The sequence below is a fragment of the Anoplopoma fimbria genome, chromosome 2 (assembly GCF_027596085.1).
Source record: "Anoplopoma fimbria isolate UVic2021 breed Golden Eagle Sablefish chromosome 2, Afim_UVic_2022, whole genome shotgun sequence".
Lineage (NCBI taxonomy): Eukaryota > Metazoa > Chordata > Actinopteri > Perciformes > Anoplopomatidae > Anoplopoma > Anoplopoma fimbria.
The window spans coordinates 8,020,894-8,040,641 of NC_072450.1; the positions used below are offsets into that span (position 1 = coordinate 8,020,894).

Sequence of the window (19,748 nt, forward strand, 5' to 3'; positions counted from 1 at the left end):
TACTCTCTGGAGTGTACTGCCTTGAAGCCACGAACACAACAATAAATGTATACTGCTGCAAACAGACAACACATGGTCAGACATGGACGCAGGCACAGAAACAGACACATGTGTACAGCACATGAGAAAGACACACAGACACACACACTAAGGAAAAGAGGCCGAGGCAAACCTGCTTCACATTGGACCTGCAGGGCTCCACCCGCATTTCAAACACACAGACAACTATCAGGGGAAGCAATTTTCACTATAACACCTGCCTCTGTGCATCGATCTGACCAGGGGTCGTTTGAGAAACCGTTGGTAGTGAAAGAGTATTGACTCCAGGGTTCATCAGTCCGTCATTCACACAATTATCTCTAGTTGAATAGGATGCAAAAGACATTTTAGGATGTACAAGTTCCTTAAAATTGTTTTGTTATTGGAGAAGTGCACATCTTCCTGGCAATGAAGTTTAGTCACCATTTTTTATATATATATATATATATATATATATATATATATATATATATATATATATATATATATATATATATATATATATATATATATATATATATATATATAAAATGTAATTATTGTTCCTAATGTTGTCATCCATTTAAATAGGAACAAATGCTGACTCTCTAATTAACTTTAGTTATTTCAAGTGTTGTTGATAAACCTCAGACCCTGGTAACACAATGATGTTAATATGTGTGTCAAAGATCGTATTAATTACTTTAAATGCGTAGCAATAAATACACAGCTCCTAAGTATTTTTATCACTGTAACAATATAAAAAGCTAAAACAGACCTAAACATTAAAGGACATTATTGTCATTTATAAATACATTCTTGTAAAGCCTAATTTGACATACATTCTTGGTAACACTTTATTTTTTAACAAATTGTTGATCATAATAATAGTTTTTTTTAATATTAAGGGCAGGATGAAGTAATTATGAGTAATATTAGAACATGAAATCACAGCCATGTTTCATTAGCTTAAGTGTGAGAAGATCTTTTTTGAGCAAAATGTGAAAATGTAGAAATAATTACAAAATGTGAAAGCTTTACCTCCCCGATAACTACATAGAATAGATAACTTTAATGATGGCTTCAGTTAACAGCTCAGTTTATATCATTGCATTCTGGGAAAAAAATGTAGGATGTAGGATGGGAGGATTCATATTGTTCATTGAACTATTTCTATGTTCCCATTACATGAAGCACAAAAACTGAAACTGACTCAAAGACATCATTTTGAATTTCTGATTATATATGTTCTACAGTACATAAGAGTTAGAAGATATTTAATTTTAGCTTTGAGGTAACTGTTGATTGTAAAACTCCTTCTTTGTTAGATGTCTTCTACATTACTTGTCAATAAATGTTTCAAATAATGTTTCAGTCCGACGGTTTTTATTGCATTGTATTATATCTGAAAATGTTACCATCTTGCCTTTGGCACTGTTGCAGTTGCTAACAAGGTCAACAGCTGCAGACGTTCCTTCCGGGTTCCACCTTTCTTTTACAGAAATCTTGGTAGGTTTCATACCTGTGGAGTGAAAGATTAGAGTAGAGATAAGAGAGAGAGAGGAGGGAGGATGGGGGGAGTTGAAAAGCTTCTGGCGGTGCTGGGAATCAGCCCAGAAGGGCCTTTGATATTCCAAACAAGCAGTGGGTGGGAGAGGAAAGAGCATGAATGGCTACTACTGGCTGGAGAACGAACTGTGGCAGAGACAGAATGAGACAGGGTGCCGGCTGAGTGGCAGGATGGGAGAGAAGGGTAAGAGGAGGAAGGGGGGGGGGGGAGTGGTAGCCCTCCAGCTATCAGTACCAGTAGGAGGAGAAGAGAGAGTTTAAAGGGGAGGGGGGGGAGGACAAACATGAGAAAGAGAAGGAGGCAGCGCAGACACAGGCTGCCTGCTTGGATTTGAAGGGGAAGGAAGGAAGAGAGGAGATCCTGGAGGCTCGGTTAGAAAAAAAGGAGGGTGGATGTTTGCAGAAGGCCGCAGAGACACTGTGACTTTAGTGTCACTGCATGGACACTGGTAAGGTAAGGTGACATTTTCAGGGTCATTACGAGAGCATTAGTGTGGTGTACATATATATGTATATTGGATATGAAGGGGTATTTATTTGAATCATACATGCCATAAAACTTTTTTAATGGTAAAAAGATACATAAAATAAATATCTGCAAAGCTAGGAAGGACTGTTGAACCCTAGAGGGAATCATGCTCACTACGCACAAGTCTTGTGATCTTCATCGATGGAGACAAAGTCACTTTCTTCTCAGAGCTGTTGTGTTTTTGTGTTCATGCATGCCACTGCTCATGGTGTGTGTGTGTGTGTGTGTGTGTGTGTGTGTGTGTGTGTGTGTGTGTGTGTGTGTGTGTGTGTGTGTGTGTGTGTGTGTGTGTGTGTGTGTGTTGCTGCAAACCCTCGTGAGATAAGAAAGACACAGACACACACAGATATGCTCTCTGTGCCATTCCCTCGGTGACCCAATGAATGAGTCTCCTCTTCCCCTTCTCCTCCAACCGTCCCTCAGGCCACTTTTCTGCTGCTCTTCTGTTCCACATTAATTCCTTAACAAGCTGCTTTTATGCTGCTCATACAGACATGGCTTCAGAGCAGTCGATCTGGGTTTGATTGGGATGACGGGAAGATGTTTATAGATTCATGTAGGGGCGGCAACTAACAGTTTTTCACATTATCAATGTTGTCATATTGCTTGTTTTGTCTGTCCAGCAGTCTAAAACCCAAATATATTAAATAACATTATTTAAAAGGGAGAGAATAATAAAAAATATATATTTTACAGTTGTTGGTAGAAGTTCTCGGATCCTTTAAAAATTAACAATACTTCAATGTATAATTACTCCATAACAAGTAAAGGTCTTACCTTCAAAGTTAAAATAAAAGTAAAGTAGTAGGATATCCAAAATCAAAGCAGTTTTATGTTATGTTGGGTAGTGTGGGAGCTTTTTCAAAAAGATGTATGGACTGATTTATTCCAGATATGTGTCTTTATTTAGCCAATATTTTCCTTTGCTTGTTCTTCATTTTGACAGGCACCTCAGGTCTGTTTAGGTGAGAAAGTATAGGACCAGCATGCACCTGGGAGGGTCTAATTACTTTATTTCTTTTACCAGAGAAAGAGAGGCAGGAGGAGCCGTGATTTCTTTGTTTGTTTCTTAGGATAAATAAACCAAAATAAAACAGAAACATCTGTATTACCAGTGGACATCCTTTGTCTGCGTCATTTCATTCATGTGGTGCATCATTCGCCTTTTGGTTTCAGGTTTGTTTGATTTAGATTCTGGACAAACAGCAAGTACAGGTAGCTTAATCTATTCCAATACAACATCGATGTATTTAAAATCTTAATCTGAAAGAGTAACTACTAACTAGCTCTCAGAGAAATGCCCAGCTGCCACATTTGAGTGGAGGGCAACACGATCACCCACACAACTGGAGCCTACTGGATGCCATTACTCCTGTCTGGTTTCAGACGGGTAAAGACAATGGCAGCCGCATGCTCTGAGGATGTTTCTATTTGCATCTGTACGGCACTCCCACCAGTTCCCCTCCACATCCCAAGAACAATACTGAATAGAGGATTGCCTGATGTCATCCGGCACTGCTGCTACTGATCTGACAAGAATCGTAAATCCTGTCTCGCCAGATCCTGTTGTGAACCGATATAGTCCATAAGTAGTGTCACTGTAATTTATTCTCACCAAAAGATCCGGTTTTAGAAGATTTTTTATAAATGCAGCCACATTCATCAGAGATAAATGACACAAACTTCTGTCCTTACGGGACAAAGGGCGTTTGACCTCCACTTCCTGTGACTGGATCAACCTTTGAGTCTGTATCCAGAGCCAGCTCACGCCAAAACAGATAAAGAGCTCCATCAAGGCCTTCTTGTGGTGGAGTGACAAACAAAAGAAGCTACTTGAGTCAAATGTAACCACTTATCTTTTGTTGTGTGTAGTGACTACAAACAAAGGCTGCTTTTCTGTTGTACAGGATCCATGTGAGACAAAATACAGTGATGAGCAGCGTGACATACTTCAAAATGTCATTTTAATTTACACAGCTGTCTTTTTTGTGATTAAGTTATTGGGGAAAAATATATTTACTATTGCTTTTCCTTCTTGACGCATAAATCACAAGCTCTAAGGCAACATTAAATGGTGTCAACACAGTTTTCACCCAGTTCTCACCCTTTGAAAGTGTAACACCGATGATCAATTTGGACGATTTCCCACAACTGTATGTGTGACAGTTATCATGTCTGCACAGATGGGACAGCCCACCCTGCAACTGTGGGTTTGGTGGAAAGGAATTTGACATTTTGTGTGCATTATCATCATCACGTCAAGTTCTTAAAGAATAAAGGTTTGTTTAATTTACAGTGTGATTAATATTTTCATGATGTTGCCCCAGCTTGGCTCAATGTTTTTCTCTTCTGCGTTGACACAATGTTAAAGATATCTACTTCTGTTACACTGGACACGCTGAATAATACAAAAGCAGGTTTGTCATTGGAAAGATACCCATAGTTTAATGTACAAAATACTTGTTCTGGATGGCAAATCCTGCTCGGAGCTGTTCTTTTTTATTGAATAAGTATAACTATATATTGTACATGTTTTAAAAGAGTAGAAATTGAATTTTGTTTTGGTAGTTGGTCAGACAAAATAAGCAATACATAACAATTAGCTCTGGAAAATTGTGACGGGCAATTTTCACCATTTTCTTTTGTCAATATTTTATTGACAGATGATTAAGAATTGTATCCAATTATAGTAATGTACTATATTGGATATTTGACGATTACCTATATGCCGATACTTTCAAACTTATTTTGGCCAATTGTCGATGCAGATACAGAAATACAGATACCCATACAGATATTTTTTAATTAATTAACTAATTTCAGAGAACATCAAGCCTCTTCTTTATTATTGTCACATGATTCAAACAAAACTGGAAACTTAAACAGGCTTAGATAAGGCTGTCCTTGAGGCAATCCTTCAGACAGGAACAAACCAGGCAAATTTGGCCTATTTCACAAGTTTCAAATCATAACAATCCTTACCTCAGACATGTTTGTTTCTGCAACTGCTTCGTCAATGGTGACACATCTTATCGTTATATGTGATATCGGAAGAAAAGTTAGCTTCTGGCCGATGGCAATTTTCAACTTGAAGCCTTTATCTGCCGAAACAGATGATGTGCCGAAGTGTTCTATCTGGATATTCTGTAAAATAACATAAAACTAATTTATGTGTTTCTGTATTTTCTCTTCAGATGTCATGGCGTCCGACCTACCGAAGCTCCAAGTTTCGAAATGTCTACGGAAAAGTGGGAAACCGGGAGCACTGCTTCGACGGGTTCCCCATCACCAAGAACGTCCATGACAACCACTTCTGCGCCGTCAACTCCAAGTTCCTGGCCGTCGTCACCGAGAGTGCCGGCGGAGGCTCTTTCATTGTTATACCTGTATCCCAGGTAACGGGCACTGCCACACTCTTGATTTGCTGCTTGTTGTCATGGCGACCAGGGTCAAAGATTAATGGGGTCTTCCCCCTCTTTGGAGGACCCCTGAGGTTATTTTCCACTTGACTGTACAATTCAGTGTCGGGGGAGATATGTGATGTCCCATTATTGTTTGGTAAAATGCAGTTGTTGTTGGTCCTGTCGGAGTATTTGTATTTAAAATGTGCATTATCTTTAGTTAACAATCACATCTTGAGTGAATCACTGAGAGTCAAAACATTCAGGATGTTGAGGTATTTTATATTGTATATTTGTTTAGGGTTTAGACCAGATTTCTGTTGTTTCAGCTTCTTGACCGCACAGTTAGATCTGAAGTTTAAAAACTGTTTTTACACAAATTCCACTCACAGAGCATGCCAGCCTTAAAAACTAAAGCCAGAATCTAAAGCCAAAGTTGTAACAGCGTATATTTGCCAATAGAATCACATAAAGGCATTCTGGTATTTCCTATAAACAAGACAAAAGGGCGCTGTTGAAATAGTTAAATTCTTTTTTTTTTTATTATAGGAAAAGGGAATGCATTTATTTTTTACTTCACATGCAGCAGATACATTCTGCTTTACTGCCTTTGCTGGATTATACATTACACAACAGTATTTCACATTTTTATATGGAAGATAAGCCCCGCAGTCCCACATTTTAGAGGTTTAATGCAGATAGTAGAGTGATAAATCTTTAACACTATTTCCAAGGACTGCATTTAACTGAACATGTGTTTGCTCACATTTTATGTGATGTTGATATTAAGTTTGATATGAAGAGTATAGAATAGTTTCTAAATGATGCCTGTCATGAATTGAGGTGCTCATGTATTCAGCATGTGTTTCATAATGTGAAGCTGATTAGTGGTGTTTTTAAATTCATTATGGTACTATGAACTGTGCAGTACAAATATAAGTGTTATTTTTCCAGAAAGCTACGGTGTTGTTTCCCTCCCACTCTGTAGTTCACAGTGTAGTTCTGAGAAACCATAAAGAGCTTTGCCTCTTTAAGAGCGACTCTGCCAAGGTACTTGAGAAGCTCTTGGCTGCTCTGCAGGGTCGAGTCAAGCTGTTATCAGGCAGAAGAAGTATCCAGTAAGCTGAGCAATAATGTGTGAGGAAGAGAGACCTCAGCTACATTTTACTTTACGTCTTCATTTGGTACACGGTGTTCAGTCATGAAAAAATACATACGACTGGCTCTACATGTTAGAGTGCTGCAGGAACCAGTCAGCATTTATGCACTTCTGGTTCCCTCGTCTTAAAGTCAATGGGTTTTTTGATTGGGTTTTTTGGTTGGATGCCTCAAATAAGGTGTGGGTTACCTCAAGTTTAAGAGATTTTGAGGTTTTGTTCAACTTATAAAATACATCAGTTAACACACCTCTTGTAAAGTGTTTCCAAAAAGGCAAGCCAACAAGTGACTAAATGAGACTACAAGGGGTCGTAAGGTTGACTAGGCCGCCTCCACAGCCACTTTGTGTAAAGTTTCACTCATGCAACCGTGGTGTAGTTCAATTATAGCCGAACGCTAGCTTTTCACTTCTTGGGATTGTATTTACGCTCTAAATTTAAAAAGTTATCTTGCCAAACCAAACATGTTAGTATCGTCAACGTCTAAGAGTCTGAAATCCAATTGAAAAATCCCATTGGATTGTCGAGGTAATCAGTGAGATGCTAACTTCCAGGTTGGACTACAAAAATCATCCCTGCTCTGTTACATAGCTGGTTTGAAGTGCTGCAGATCGAACAGTGTCACATCAGCAATCTCCGTCCACTGTTGCCATGCTTTATAATTTAATATGCAGAACAACAGAGTACATAACAAGTGCTGACTTCATGGCTTGGTATTACCTTTCAGAAATTAATTTAAGATTTTTAAAATTGATGAGGCTGCAGGTAATACTCAGAGGTCTCTAGGCAGTTGAGATGCAGCGCTCTTTGTTTATGAAATTCACTTTGTTTTGAGCTTGATGAATATGAGGAAGAGCTGCACAGCATCATATAATTAAAGTATTGCCTGCAGGCATCATTTTGATTTATAGAGCTTGCAAAGATAGAAAGAGAAGGTCATATTGGCTGGTTTGTGACTACTAGGTGACTGACTTGTAATTCCAATAATATGATTAATACAGTATAATATAATTTAATTTAATTATAGAGAATTTACATAGAAAGACATTTATAGAGGACATGTGTCATCTATTAAAGACGTGCAGAGGAAACAAGTAGATTAGTTTTCAGCCTGTCGTGTCATGAAGAAGAACATTTCACATACATTGAATATAAAATGAAGAGCTGATATTAATAGTAGTTTTATTTCAGACTCTCTTTGCTGATTGTAAAAAGAGGATTATCATTTCTGGATGTCACCTGGGTTTTTTTATGACATAATTTCAACAAAGTGAAAATAATCGTCACTAAACAAGGAGAAAATCTTCTCTTTAAGAGTTTGTGTATGTTTAATGGCATCTTCTGATTATAGGATTAAAAACATACATATTGCACATAGTCATTTACAGTAACTAGTAATACTTAAAGTGGTATTTTTTATGCTTTGCAATGACTTGATCGATTTCCTCCTCTTCAAAGTATTGCACTTTAGCATTTCCTCTGGTTTCTGCTGAGTTGACGAGTTCAGAAATGGCATTCCACATATTCAGCAGTACAGATGACAGCTTCTGTTTCATGCAGTAACATCCTGTCCAAAAAGCAAACTTCTTTTTTTCATTTTTTAGGTGACCTTATACCTTGTGAGGCTCCAAATGTTGCCTTTTTAATGGCAGCAGACAGAAGAGGACGTGTTAATGTGTTTGTGAAAAGAATGGTGTTGAGAAGTTATTATGTCCAGATGATTATTTGTTTTTCAACAACGTTGAAATTACAAGCACTAAGGGAAATTAAAAGTCTTTACACAAGGCCCCTGTTGCACTTGTGAACTTTTCTTAATCAGTGGAGGGTTCGGCTAATTGCAAGTTGTGAGAACGACTGACATATTACGATGACAGCCGGCGAGACGGCCATATGGCTGACCCCCCCCTCAGATAATCTAGTGGAAGGACTACCGCTGGCACCACCTGGCACACACACCGGCCCAGAAATCGACACACAAGGTCACAAACACCTCTTCATCGCCTCAGACAAAGAAAGAGAGCACACTGGGTGTGGTGCTCTTTGCATCCCTGCTGCCATTACTACTGCTATTATACTATGACCAAGACTTTTACTGTGTATGATGCAGTGTGTGCAGCATGTCTCGATTATTTAGTTGATAGTTGACAGAAAATGTATATGCACATTTTTGGATAATCATTCAAGTCATTTTTCCAGCTTCTCAAATGTGGAGATTTCCTGCACTTCATTATCTTATGAGATGGTAAACTAAATATCTTTAGGATTTGAACTCCTGATCAGAAAAAACAATAAAAATATGTAGACATCACTTTGGGCTTGATGATATTATGACCATCATTTTTCCCTATTTTCTGACATTTTATAGTCCAAACGACCAATACATTTTTCAAGAAAATAATCGTTAGCTTCTGCCAGCTTATATTAAATAACTTTTTTTTAAAAACTCCTGCAATTTATTTTAACTGCTGGTTTAGCTTAATATGCCTTTATATGCCTAATCTTAAAATATCTATGTAGAGTAATTTCCTGTGTACATGTTTTAATGGCAAAAAGGACATTTCCAATATATTGTGCAGTTTGCACATAGTCATGAACAAGGATGTTATTTTGCTACAGTTTACTACAAACTGAAACTATAACTTTGAAGTGATTATGAACTACTCTACTAGAGTCTAACAGTGATCCAATGACAACACTGCAGAACATGCTGCTGGTGCATACACTAAGAAAGCAGCAACAACATGCATTGGACCATTAACATGTGATACACTGAATAAGCATGACTCAGCAGGTTCTTTTTTCCCGTGAACAGTGAATTAATTAGAAAGAAACCAACAATGACAGCAGTGTAGAAAATGCCCAATTGCTAATCTTCAATTTATCATCATTAGTTGTTAATTCCTTCCTGTTCTGTAATTCATTTGTTCATATTATTGCCTCTTATAGCCACTGGAGTCATAGAATGCTGTAACTGTAACCATTGAACAGCCTCGTTAATGCAGATTTATTAGTCATTACAGATCAATAAGACTTGTTAGAGATCACAGTGTGGTGCTTCTGCACATCTGTGTTTGCCTGAGGAAATTAACAGAAACACAATGAGGCCTGATGTAGATCTGTGTCTCTCTCCTGACAGTCATCCAGATAAACAATAGCAACACTTTTTTTAATTCATATTCTCTCATTTTTATTCTTTGTGGTAAAGAGATAGCTATATATTTATATAATGTTCCATAATAATTTCTGACTCCGCCTCATAATCCCTCATAATCCCTCTGAACCCTGTGGTTCCCAACAGACATGATTTATTTGCAGGTAATTAGTTCCACTTTAATAAGGAGTCCCTTAGATCCCATGTAATTAATTTTTTGAGGCCATGTTGAAACCGCCCAGTCACTCTAAGATTTATAGAAAAAGACAAAGCGTCGTCAAAACTTCATCAGCCTTTTTACATTTGTTCTTACTGTACGTGTACAAGCAGCATGTCAAAGAGACTTAGTTATATTTATGAATCATTCTGTCCTGCTTCATCATACTGTCTCCTCTTGATGTCCCACCTCACTGTTGGCAGACATTGGTCTCTATTGGTTTTGGCTTGTGTTCCTTTGTGTTGTTAGCAAAGCTTTCAGTATCTCTGGCAAACATTGTTTTTCTGTGAGCAGACTTCCTGCTAGCTGCTTTTAAAGTTTTGTGACATTCAAAGAGTATTTATTGATCTGCTTTCCTTTTATGTATATGTTGATAAGTCATGCCTCTCTTATGTATGTTGCTTAGATTATATTGAAAAGAATATGCTAGCTATTTACTATGCTAGCTACTTGTCAGCTAGGTGTCAGTAGCAACTTAATATTGATAAATATGGGTAGAAAATAGCTGATAACAAAATTTGTCACATATATAAATACACAAAATCATTTTAACCTTAGCAGGGATGTGTGATTGTATTTTACCATTTAAATCCTTTTTATGAAATGAAATTTATTGTTTTTAATTTGGGGGAGGAGCACAAAGGGGCGGTTAGAAAAGGCATTTTTTCATTAAGGTGCAAAGATGGTGCTAATAAGATTTGACTATGTATTTTTATATTGTATTTCATTATTTTATAGTAGAGTTTAAGGCTTGATACAGCATATGGAGTGAATTTTCAGGGTTCAGTGAGGACAGTTCATTTAAATACACTCAGGATTTCATGTCCCGGCGCTCCTAAACAAATCTCTGAGGAAATAAAAAAAGAGGTCAGTGGATTTCAGTGACATGAAACATTCATGACATCATGACCGACATTAAAAGCTTTCTGCTGTCTGTTGTTATGAGCCACTGCCCCACTGTGGGCTCTACGGGTTATTGCAATAACACTGATGTTCCTCAAATGTCCCTGAACAATAACCAGGTCTGTCTTTTTATCAAGTTGTCTCACTGATGGGATTTAACTTTTAATACTTTATGTTGGTCTTTCATGTTCACCTGAATCAAGAAAAGAAAAGTTTTGATCAGTAATGTTCTGAATATATTAATAGAAATTCATTATTTGTAACAAATAATTTAATAAACTACTATTTCTCATAATTGTATTATGCTTATTAGGTCTTGAAGGAAATATTTAATTTATTTTCTACAATTTTTTGGTTTGATTTGCACTCTTTTGTGTTGTTTTACCATAGTGGCAGTATACCGGGTGCCTTTTATGTGCAATATATTAAATAAACAACATGCATTCATCTTTGCTATTTTACTCTAAAATTTAATTCCCATTACCATTATTTCATAACCTCTTATATATGGTATGGCTCCATGCCCAATAGATCTTAATATATGCTGATATTTTCATTTACTTCCCCTGCATGCCAAAACCGAAAAAGTACATTCAATGCAAAATAACATACCTTCTGTCTCTCTGTTTCAGTCTGGTCGCCTGGACTCTCATTACCCAAAAGTGTGTGGCCACCAGGGCAATGTGCTGGATATCAAGTGGAATCCCTTCTTTGAAAACATCATAGCTTCATGCTCGGAGGACACCTCGGTAAGTGACCCACTCCCCTTTCATTTTTAATGCTTTCCACCATGATATTGTAAGAAGATGTGAAAAAAACATCCTGTATCTGTGAGACTCTGAGGTTGACAGCCACAAAGAGGTCATCACGTCATTATGTCCAGAGGGCCTCTGATTCAGAGAGCTCGTACTGGACACAAGCTTGTGAGCGGATTTTATCTGGCAGCTGCTCTGCTTCTTCTTGTTGTTGTTGTTGTTGTTGTTGTTGTTGTTGTTGTTGTTGTTGTTGTTGTTGTGAGCCGGTGGCCTGAAAATGGCAAATGACGGATGTGAAATGCTTTTGAGCGAAACACAAATCCAGCAGCGTTTCAGCAACTGACTGCATACTCTTAATCTCAGACGTTACATGACACATACTAAGAACCTGTGCACCTGTTACATTACTGTACCGAGCATAGTGAAGCCAGGGTAGCACTCTGTCCTGTGTAGTACTTTCACTTGTTGAAGCTTAATCTCCTCTGGTCAGACACAGAGCCTCCAGCCAGAGCCGTAATCCAGTCTAATCCTAATGCAACGGACTGCATTGATACCGTGTGCTATTTTTGATCACAGGGATCTCCAGCTGTGTCGTGCTGATTGTAGATCAGAGCTCACATTAGATTAAAGATGAAAAGGCCTCTGACAAAAGCACTATACGTATTGACCTGTTCTGTAAATGTGTGTGTGCTCCTTCTGACGAGGCCCCTATATATATATATTCCTTTTATATTTCCTGTGTGAACATGGCAGGTGCGAGTATGGGAGATCCCAGAGGGCGGTCTGAGACGCAACATGACGGAGGCGGTGCTGGAGCTGTACGGCCACAGCAGACGGGTGGGTGTGATCGAGTGGCACCCCACCAGCAGTGGCATCCTCTTCAGCGCTGGCTACGACTACAAGGTACCACGTCAGTGACCGCAAACACAACAAACTCAAAATTAAACACAATAAACACTGATAGCACAGTGATTTAACTCATATTAATGCAGGTTAAAGGAAACATTCCCTCTTAGATACTCTAATAATGTTAAATATTGTCAATATGTGTGTTTAGCTCATTTCAGGAGTTACTTATGAGATAACTATTGTGTTGGATTAATACATTTGTTGATCTACAGCAAATTAATCAACATTATTTTTGTTAATGTATTCTAAAGGCATTTATGAAGCACTAATTCCAGATATTTGCTGGTTGCAGCTTGTTAAATATGAGCCCTTGATACATTTCTTCATTATATCAATGCAAATTGAATATTTCTGGGTTTTGGTCAAAAGATGATACCTTGGGCTCTTAAATATTTTTCGCTATTTTCTATCATTTTATAGGCCAATTATTAGATTTTTTCCAAAACACTTACAGACAGATTAATCGATAATCGATCGCTAATCATTTTTTGCAGCCCTGTGTATCAATTTCACTCAACAGGCCTGTATTACTAAATTTGTGCTTTCCAAAGAACAGAGTTTAGACGTTCGAAAATAGGCTCTTATTTCACTTGGATGTTTTTCACCTGAAAAACTCAGTCAAATTCCATTCAAAAAGATCACAACATCATCACATCACTGAGTCAAGCAGCGCAGCCATCTAAGAGCTCCACCCAAACCATCCCTCCCTCAGATCCTGATCTGGAACCTGGAGATCGGAGAGCCGGTGAAAATGATCGACTGCCACACGGACGTCATCATCAGCATGTCCTTCAACACAGACGGCAGCCTGCTGGCCACCAGCTGCAAAGACAAGAAGCTGCGTGTCATTGAGCCACGCTCCGGGGCCGTCCTTCAGGTCAGCGGGACGGGGTGGTGTGTTTTGATGTGTCCGCACATTGAGGGAACAACGTTTTGTATTAAGTTATCCTTTAAATTGTCTGGCCTCAACATACACTGTATCAAATTTGATAGTAATGGTGATATGTTTCCCCTCGAATGAACCTCTTATTTACCACATTGTTTTAAAAATTGTAGCGTCCATATATTAGTAGCTGACATGTTTGGAAGAACCTGAGTGTCCTGCACAGAGCCTGATTTGGCATGAACTGCGAGCTAAGCCTTATTGCTGAACTTCAGCACCCGACCTGGTTAATGCGCGTATGGATGAATGGGAGCAAATCTCTGCAGGAAGGTTGCAAAATCATTGTGGAGAGCCTGAAACCAAAAGAGTGGCTGTTGTAGAAGCAGACTGATATGGATGGTTTTGGGATGTGATGTTTAATAACCACATATTGTGTAATGTTCAGGTGTCACATTTTGGCCTCATAGTCTCTTTTTGTTGTCGAGCAGGTCTTGAGCCGCTCTTATAAAGAAAAAAGAGAAATTGCAGCTTCACGCGATCATAAACTAGGTTTTTAAAGACAAACATTTGGTTAATTTCTATCTTTAGACTGTAGGTTTCTTAATAATTTCAAGAATATTTACTGCTGTTTAAAAAAAACAAAGTGATGCAGCTGGTCCACACCACGTCTAGACCACTTAATGTTTGACCTTGCAACCAGATCACAATGAAATGGTTTAAGATTAGAATCAAGCACCAACTGGAGGCTTTCAAGTCCAGGCAGCAGGAAGAGTAAATTAGGAAAAAAGGACAAATCATGAAAATGTTCTGTACCTGAAATACTAAATTCACTTTTGTCCAAAGTGTGCTGTTAGCTGTTTTATTTAACTATAAAAACTGCTTGAAATTATAAAAATCTTATTATATAAAATATTAAAGGGTCTCCACTTTATAAACCTTGGTGGTTTCCTCCTCTAAATAATTGTAGAATGTATTTTATCCTGAATATGTATTGGCATAACAATATGCTAGTCACAAGAATTTCATAGCATGTATCATTAATGCTCTGTTCTTTGTGTGCTGCTCCACCAGCAAGCCTGTTGTAAGAACCACCGCGTGAACCGCGTGGTGTTCCTGGGCAACATGAAGCGACTGCTCACCACGGGGGTTTCACGCTGGAACACCCGGCAGATTGCTCTCTGGGATCAGGTCAGACAACACCTCCATATGGCTGCACGCAAGTAATGCATAGTGTGGGTGGAGCTAGTGTGTGTGTGTGTGTGTGTGTGTGTGTGTGTGTGTGTGTGTGTGTGTGTGTGTGTGTGTGTGTGAGTGTGCGTGTGTTTAATGCACATTGTGTGTGTGTTGTTCTTCTCAGGAGGATTTGTCCATGCCGATTGTGGAGGAGGACATAGACGGCCTCTCAGGACTGTTGTTTCCTTTCTATGATGCCGACACACACATGTTGTACCTGGCAGGCAAGGTCAGCGCTGATCCTTACTGGGTCATAAGGAATTTATTGTTCAAGACTGTATTATTTTTCAGATTTAACACTAGCTTATCCACATTGAACTCTGACATTTTTGTGTATTTTTCCACTAAGAAGTCTATCAAATGAACAAAACTGTACAGCATATTGAGGTTTTTATTGTTATGAATTTAACTGACAAGGTAACAGGATGAAGGCAATCAGTGCAAATGTTATATGGCAAATACCAAACAAAGTACTAAGCTACAAATGTTAACAATGCATTTTATTTAGTAAAAAGAGCACACATACATAATTACAATAATAACAGTAATATATAGTTGCAAATTTAGCCATTTTGAATCCTGTACAAAACATTTGAGGAAGTGCCTCATAACAGATAAAAGGCTTTGTTCGGAATCACACACTAACTCATTATTCATACTATATATGATGTCACAATGTTTTTTAGTGAATTCAAGCTGTATAGTATGTGGATTTTGTGTAGAAGAGAAATGCCTGAATGTATAGTACTGAGCTTATTGGACAACCGGCCCACAATGAATTATGTCTCTTCAAACTGTGCCACTATCTGTCACATCACCTTTAAGATGCAAAGTAACACATTTCTCATAGTTTCCTCTCTGACATGCTTAAACAACAAACTATTCTGAGAAGTGCTTTTTTAGTGTTTCGGACTGGTATAATGGTTGCTCTACAAGACATACATTTGTACTGCTTTCGTCTTCAATACCGTCCCTTAATTTGCAACTCGCTCTGGGGATTCAAAATTGTAGGCAAAACATTTAAAGAGGCATTTGATTAATTTAAATCTAATATAGCACAGTTTATTCTGGTAGTCGTTGCATAGCACAAAATCAGATTAGGCTGTACTTAAAGCACTAAGAAGCCAAATGTAAAAAAATGTGACTTGGTTGAAACTTTGAAGAGCTTCCTCTTGAACTGTGGTGTAATAGACACATTCTGATGCCTCTGCAGGGGGACGGCAACATCCGTTACTTTGAGATTAGCACAGAGAAGCCGTACTTCCAGTACCTGATGGAGTACCGGTCCCCGGCCCCACAGAAAGGCCTCGGTAAGTCATCAGTTGACCTACAATATATGATCTCTCCTGCTTTTTTTCCCTCATGTTGATGTGACGTCAATTGGCCGTGAATTCTGGGAAAGTGCGTCATGTTATCAAAGCGGCGTCTTGTTCTTGTCTGCAGGTGTGATGCCAAAGCACGGGCTGGATGTGGGAGCTTGTGAGGTGTTCCGCTTCTACAAGCTCGTCACCCTGAAGGGTTTGATCGAGCCCATCTCCATGATTGTACCAAGAAGGGTGAGTGGGAGGGAATGAATGGAATGAACTGATTCTACTCTGTTCTCTCATTATTAATCATTTCTGCAATGTGTCACTTTTATGCAGCACATAATGGGTGAAAAAGCCATTATGTAGTTTTTGTCTGATTGTGATTAACCTTTCCTGGCAACACTTACAATATTCTGGCATGTAATAAGCAGAAATACACAGTGAGTATGTTAGCTAAACAGAGATGAGAGCTAACAAGGACAGACTTAATTTATCTAAACACAATTGGATCTTCTTTTTTTTTTACTTGAGACCAAAAACAAAAAGAGGAATCCAGTAAGTGTTAGATTACATTTTATGCTTTGAGACAAAGAAATCTTGTTTAAGACAGTTATATGACCTTTTTTCCCAGATTCCAAATCTAATGAGTTAAACAAGAATATCTGTGGTGTTTCCTGGTTTACAGTCAGACACATACCAGGAGGACATCTACCCCATGACGGCAGGAACAGAACCTGCAATGTCAGCAAGTGAATGGCTGAGCGGCATTAATAGAGGTAAACAACACGTTTCATCACCTTCATTTGGTGATGCGATGTGCTTGAAGTCTTATGTAGCACAGATATTTAAAGATATCCTGCACAAAAATGTGTTTTTCTTATATTTATGTCTCCTGAAAATGTCTGACCTTGACTGAACTGATTTGTATCTGTGTAAAGTGTGTTACTATGGTGCATGTTTTTCCTCTACCGTAGGGGACGATGTCAATGCACATCTCTCAAATTTGAAATTTAACAAAACTGGGCAAACTTAATTTAAATTTGAAAGCCAGTGGCTGTCCAACACACAAATTAAAACACATGTCGACAGGGATTCTTTGTCACAAAACCAGGAAAAAAATTAAAACATCCACTAACTATGGGTCAGCCACTTCCAGTCACAAGTTATCAATATAACAAACAGCATAAATAAATAAAGGATGTTAATATGTTAGATTCAATATATGTCATGTATATAGTATCATTATATGTTATAGTCTCATGTCTCACACACACTTTTTCCTCTAATCGAGAAAATAGACCAGACAAAGAAGCCATCGCTCCGAGTTGCCATCTTTATGTGCAATACTCAACCTAGAGCGAGCAGCGGTTTTGAGGAGGGGGAGGCCAGATCCAGAATTTCTCAATAAAGAAGAAAGAGTAGACTTTTCTATTGTAGAAATATTACTTTTTTTATGAGAAAAACTATGTTAAACAAACTATTAATCATAGAAGAGTATTTTTTACATATTTTAAAGGTGTCTGTACGGGAACTTAAAGAAACAAAGCTACAGTAAACCATTGTGATGAAATACTGACACCTTCAATTACTGCATTTATTTTGTTTGGTTTTCCGTTGCCAACTCATCACCAGACTCACTAAACATATGGCTTGTATTTTCACCAATATGATGTAAACTCCCACAGATATTTCCATTTATGAAAATCATGAAACTTGATTGATTTGATTTGAATTTCATGGAGCATTACGTACAGGAGGCGACAGTGTTTTCAGAAGGTGGATTTTCACATGTTTTTGCTCACTTTTTTGCAAACAGACCCAGTCTTAATATCCCTGAAGGAGGGTTACCAGCGACCAAACCAGCTAGTGTTTAAGGCCCCAGTGAAGGAGAAGAAGAGTATGGTAGTGAACGGGATCGACCTGCTGGAGAACATTCCGCCCAGGACGGAGAACGAGGTGTGTGGACAGCTTATGTTGTGAATGACTTTACACAGCTGTCAGTACTCTATTCTGTTGTTCCTCTATTATAGAATAAGTTAATAAAAATAGGTTTAGAATACAGTTGTAAGGGAGGAGTCAGAGCATTACAACTAACTATGAACATAGAAGCAAACTGAACTAGACAGCTCCACCAGGTGTGTCTGCAATGACCACCTGGTGAATGAATAATACCCACAATTGACTAACAGCCCGTCTAGACTCTAGTCACTGGCACATCACACACAACAGATACGGTTTCATTGTAATCCAGGGCGATGTCGGCACCTGCTCCATGCAGGCGGGCCAATATTAAACAGTTTGGTGCAGCAGTATGCAAGATTAGCAATGGACAGACACAGAGATGCACACACACAGACAACCCATATCATTATCCCCTGGCGAAGATAACGGTAGCAATAGCGGCTGTGAAACTTATAGCATTAAGGATTGGTGTTTTGTTATTTGTTGTCCAGTGTTTCTTTAGATACTTTGATGAGATGGGTTGGGTTGATTTCACCACATACTTCAGAGCTTGGTCCATGTTATGTAGAATATGTTCTGTTTTGGACTGTTTTCACCTATTGACCCAACAAAGAGGAGCTTTACCAGCTTATGGAGATCCAAATTCAACAAATAAAATGACAAATGAGGAGCATGCGAGCTGGATTGAAAGGGAACGATTGATTCGGTCGATGTAGTCAATTGAATAGGTAAAAAAGCGACTCTACATTTTCCCAACCTCCCGTATTAACGATAGCTTTTCATACTTGGATGTTAAAGTGTGTTTGTCACATGCACGAGTTCCTGTTTTTCTCTACGTAGCTCCTGCGGATGTTCTTCCGGCAGCAGGATGAACTGCGGCGGCTGAAGGAGGAGCTGACCACCAAGGACGTGCGAATACGCCAACTGGAGCTGGAGCTCAACAACCTGAAGAACGTTAGCCCCAACAACGTCTGACCTCTGACCTCTCAGCCTCCTGGACTGGCAAAGCTGCTCCCTTTGCCCCCCCAAATTCTGACCTCCGACAAGCTTCTGAGCCCTCCTATGCCTCTTTTTTGATAAATCATAACTTCATTCCTGCTGCCCTGCATAGTTCACACAATAATATGATATGATAATATGAAGTGTTGGATAATGTCTTAACTGGTGCAATTACTGGAATAATGTAATAGTGACAAACATGATGAGACAAGGCAGCGTTCGTGGATTGAACATGCAACCTCTGGTAGAAAACATTTCAAATCCATTTAGGTATTATCTAGTTTTACAACTTACTCTTGTTCGAGCACACTCAAGTGTTATGATCAGTTATTGCATAGTTTCTGCCAGACCTTCTGAGAATTTGTCTCACTGTGCCTACCCCGTCATTCACAATGCAATACCTTGATCCCCTTTTAAAAAAAAAAAAACTACACTCATCCTCCTGTAATGACCAAACTACCATCTTATCCTTGGTTGTTGTTTTTTTCTGCTGAAGCAAAACAAAAGGATAAAAAGACTGTCACTGGCTCCTATTTTCCTTCCACCAGGCCTTAGACCCAGCGAGCTGCAACGTCATCTCAAAATGGCTGACGTGTGAAATACTTTTGCACTTGACGGACGAGACGAGCTTTTGCAGACATGGATCATGTTTTCCTACAGAGCTGCTTATCCCGTTGCTTCTTTTCTCACCTACAGATGTTACTGGTTATAATTTGACCTCACAACACTGACATAGCTACCCTTTCCTCCTAAGG

General features: G+C 38.7%; 1 protein-coding gene across 1 annotated transcript in view; it reads left to right on the forward strand.

Annotated features, from left to right (window-relative positions):
- The window catches only part of coro2ba (coronin, actin binding protein, 2Ba), a 39,128-nt gene extending 20,153 nt beyond the window's left edge, over positions 1 to 18,975 (forward strand). Inside the window, exons 2-12 of the mRNA XM_054613045.1 lie at positions 5,311 to 5,511; positions 11,578 to 11,694; positions 12,454 to 12,603; positions 13,322 to 13,486; positions 14,564 to 14,680; positions 14,850 to 14,954; positions 15,939 to 16,035; positions 16,169 to 16,281; positions 16,718 to 16,808; positions 17,849 to 17,988; positions 18,835 to 18,975. Coding sequence (XP_054469020.1) covers positions 5,311 to 5,511; positions 11,578 to 11,694; positions 12,454 to 12,603; positions 13,322 to 13,486; positions 14,564 to 14,680; positions 14,850 to 14,954; positions 15,939 to 16,035; positions 16,169 to 16,281; positions 16,718 to 16,808; positions 17,849 to 17,988; positions 18,835 to 18,969 — 1,431 coding nt within the window. The 3' untranslated portion in view covers positions 18,970 to 18,975. The remainder of the gene's footprint in view (positions 1 to 5,310; positions 5,512 to 11,577; positions 11,695 to 12,453; positions 12,604 to 13,321; positions 13,487 to 14,563; positions 14,681 to 14,849; positions 14,955 to 15,938; positions 16,036 to 16,168; positions 16,282 to 16,717; positions 16,809 to 17,848; positions 17,989 to 18,834) is intronic.
- Positions 18,976 to 19,748: the final 773 nt, after the last annotated feature.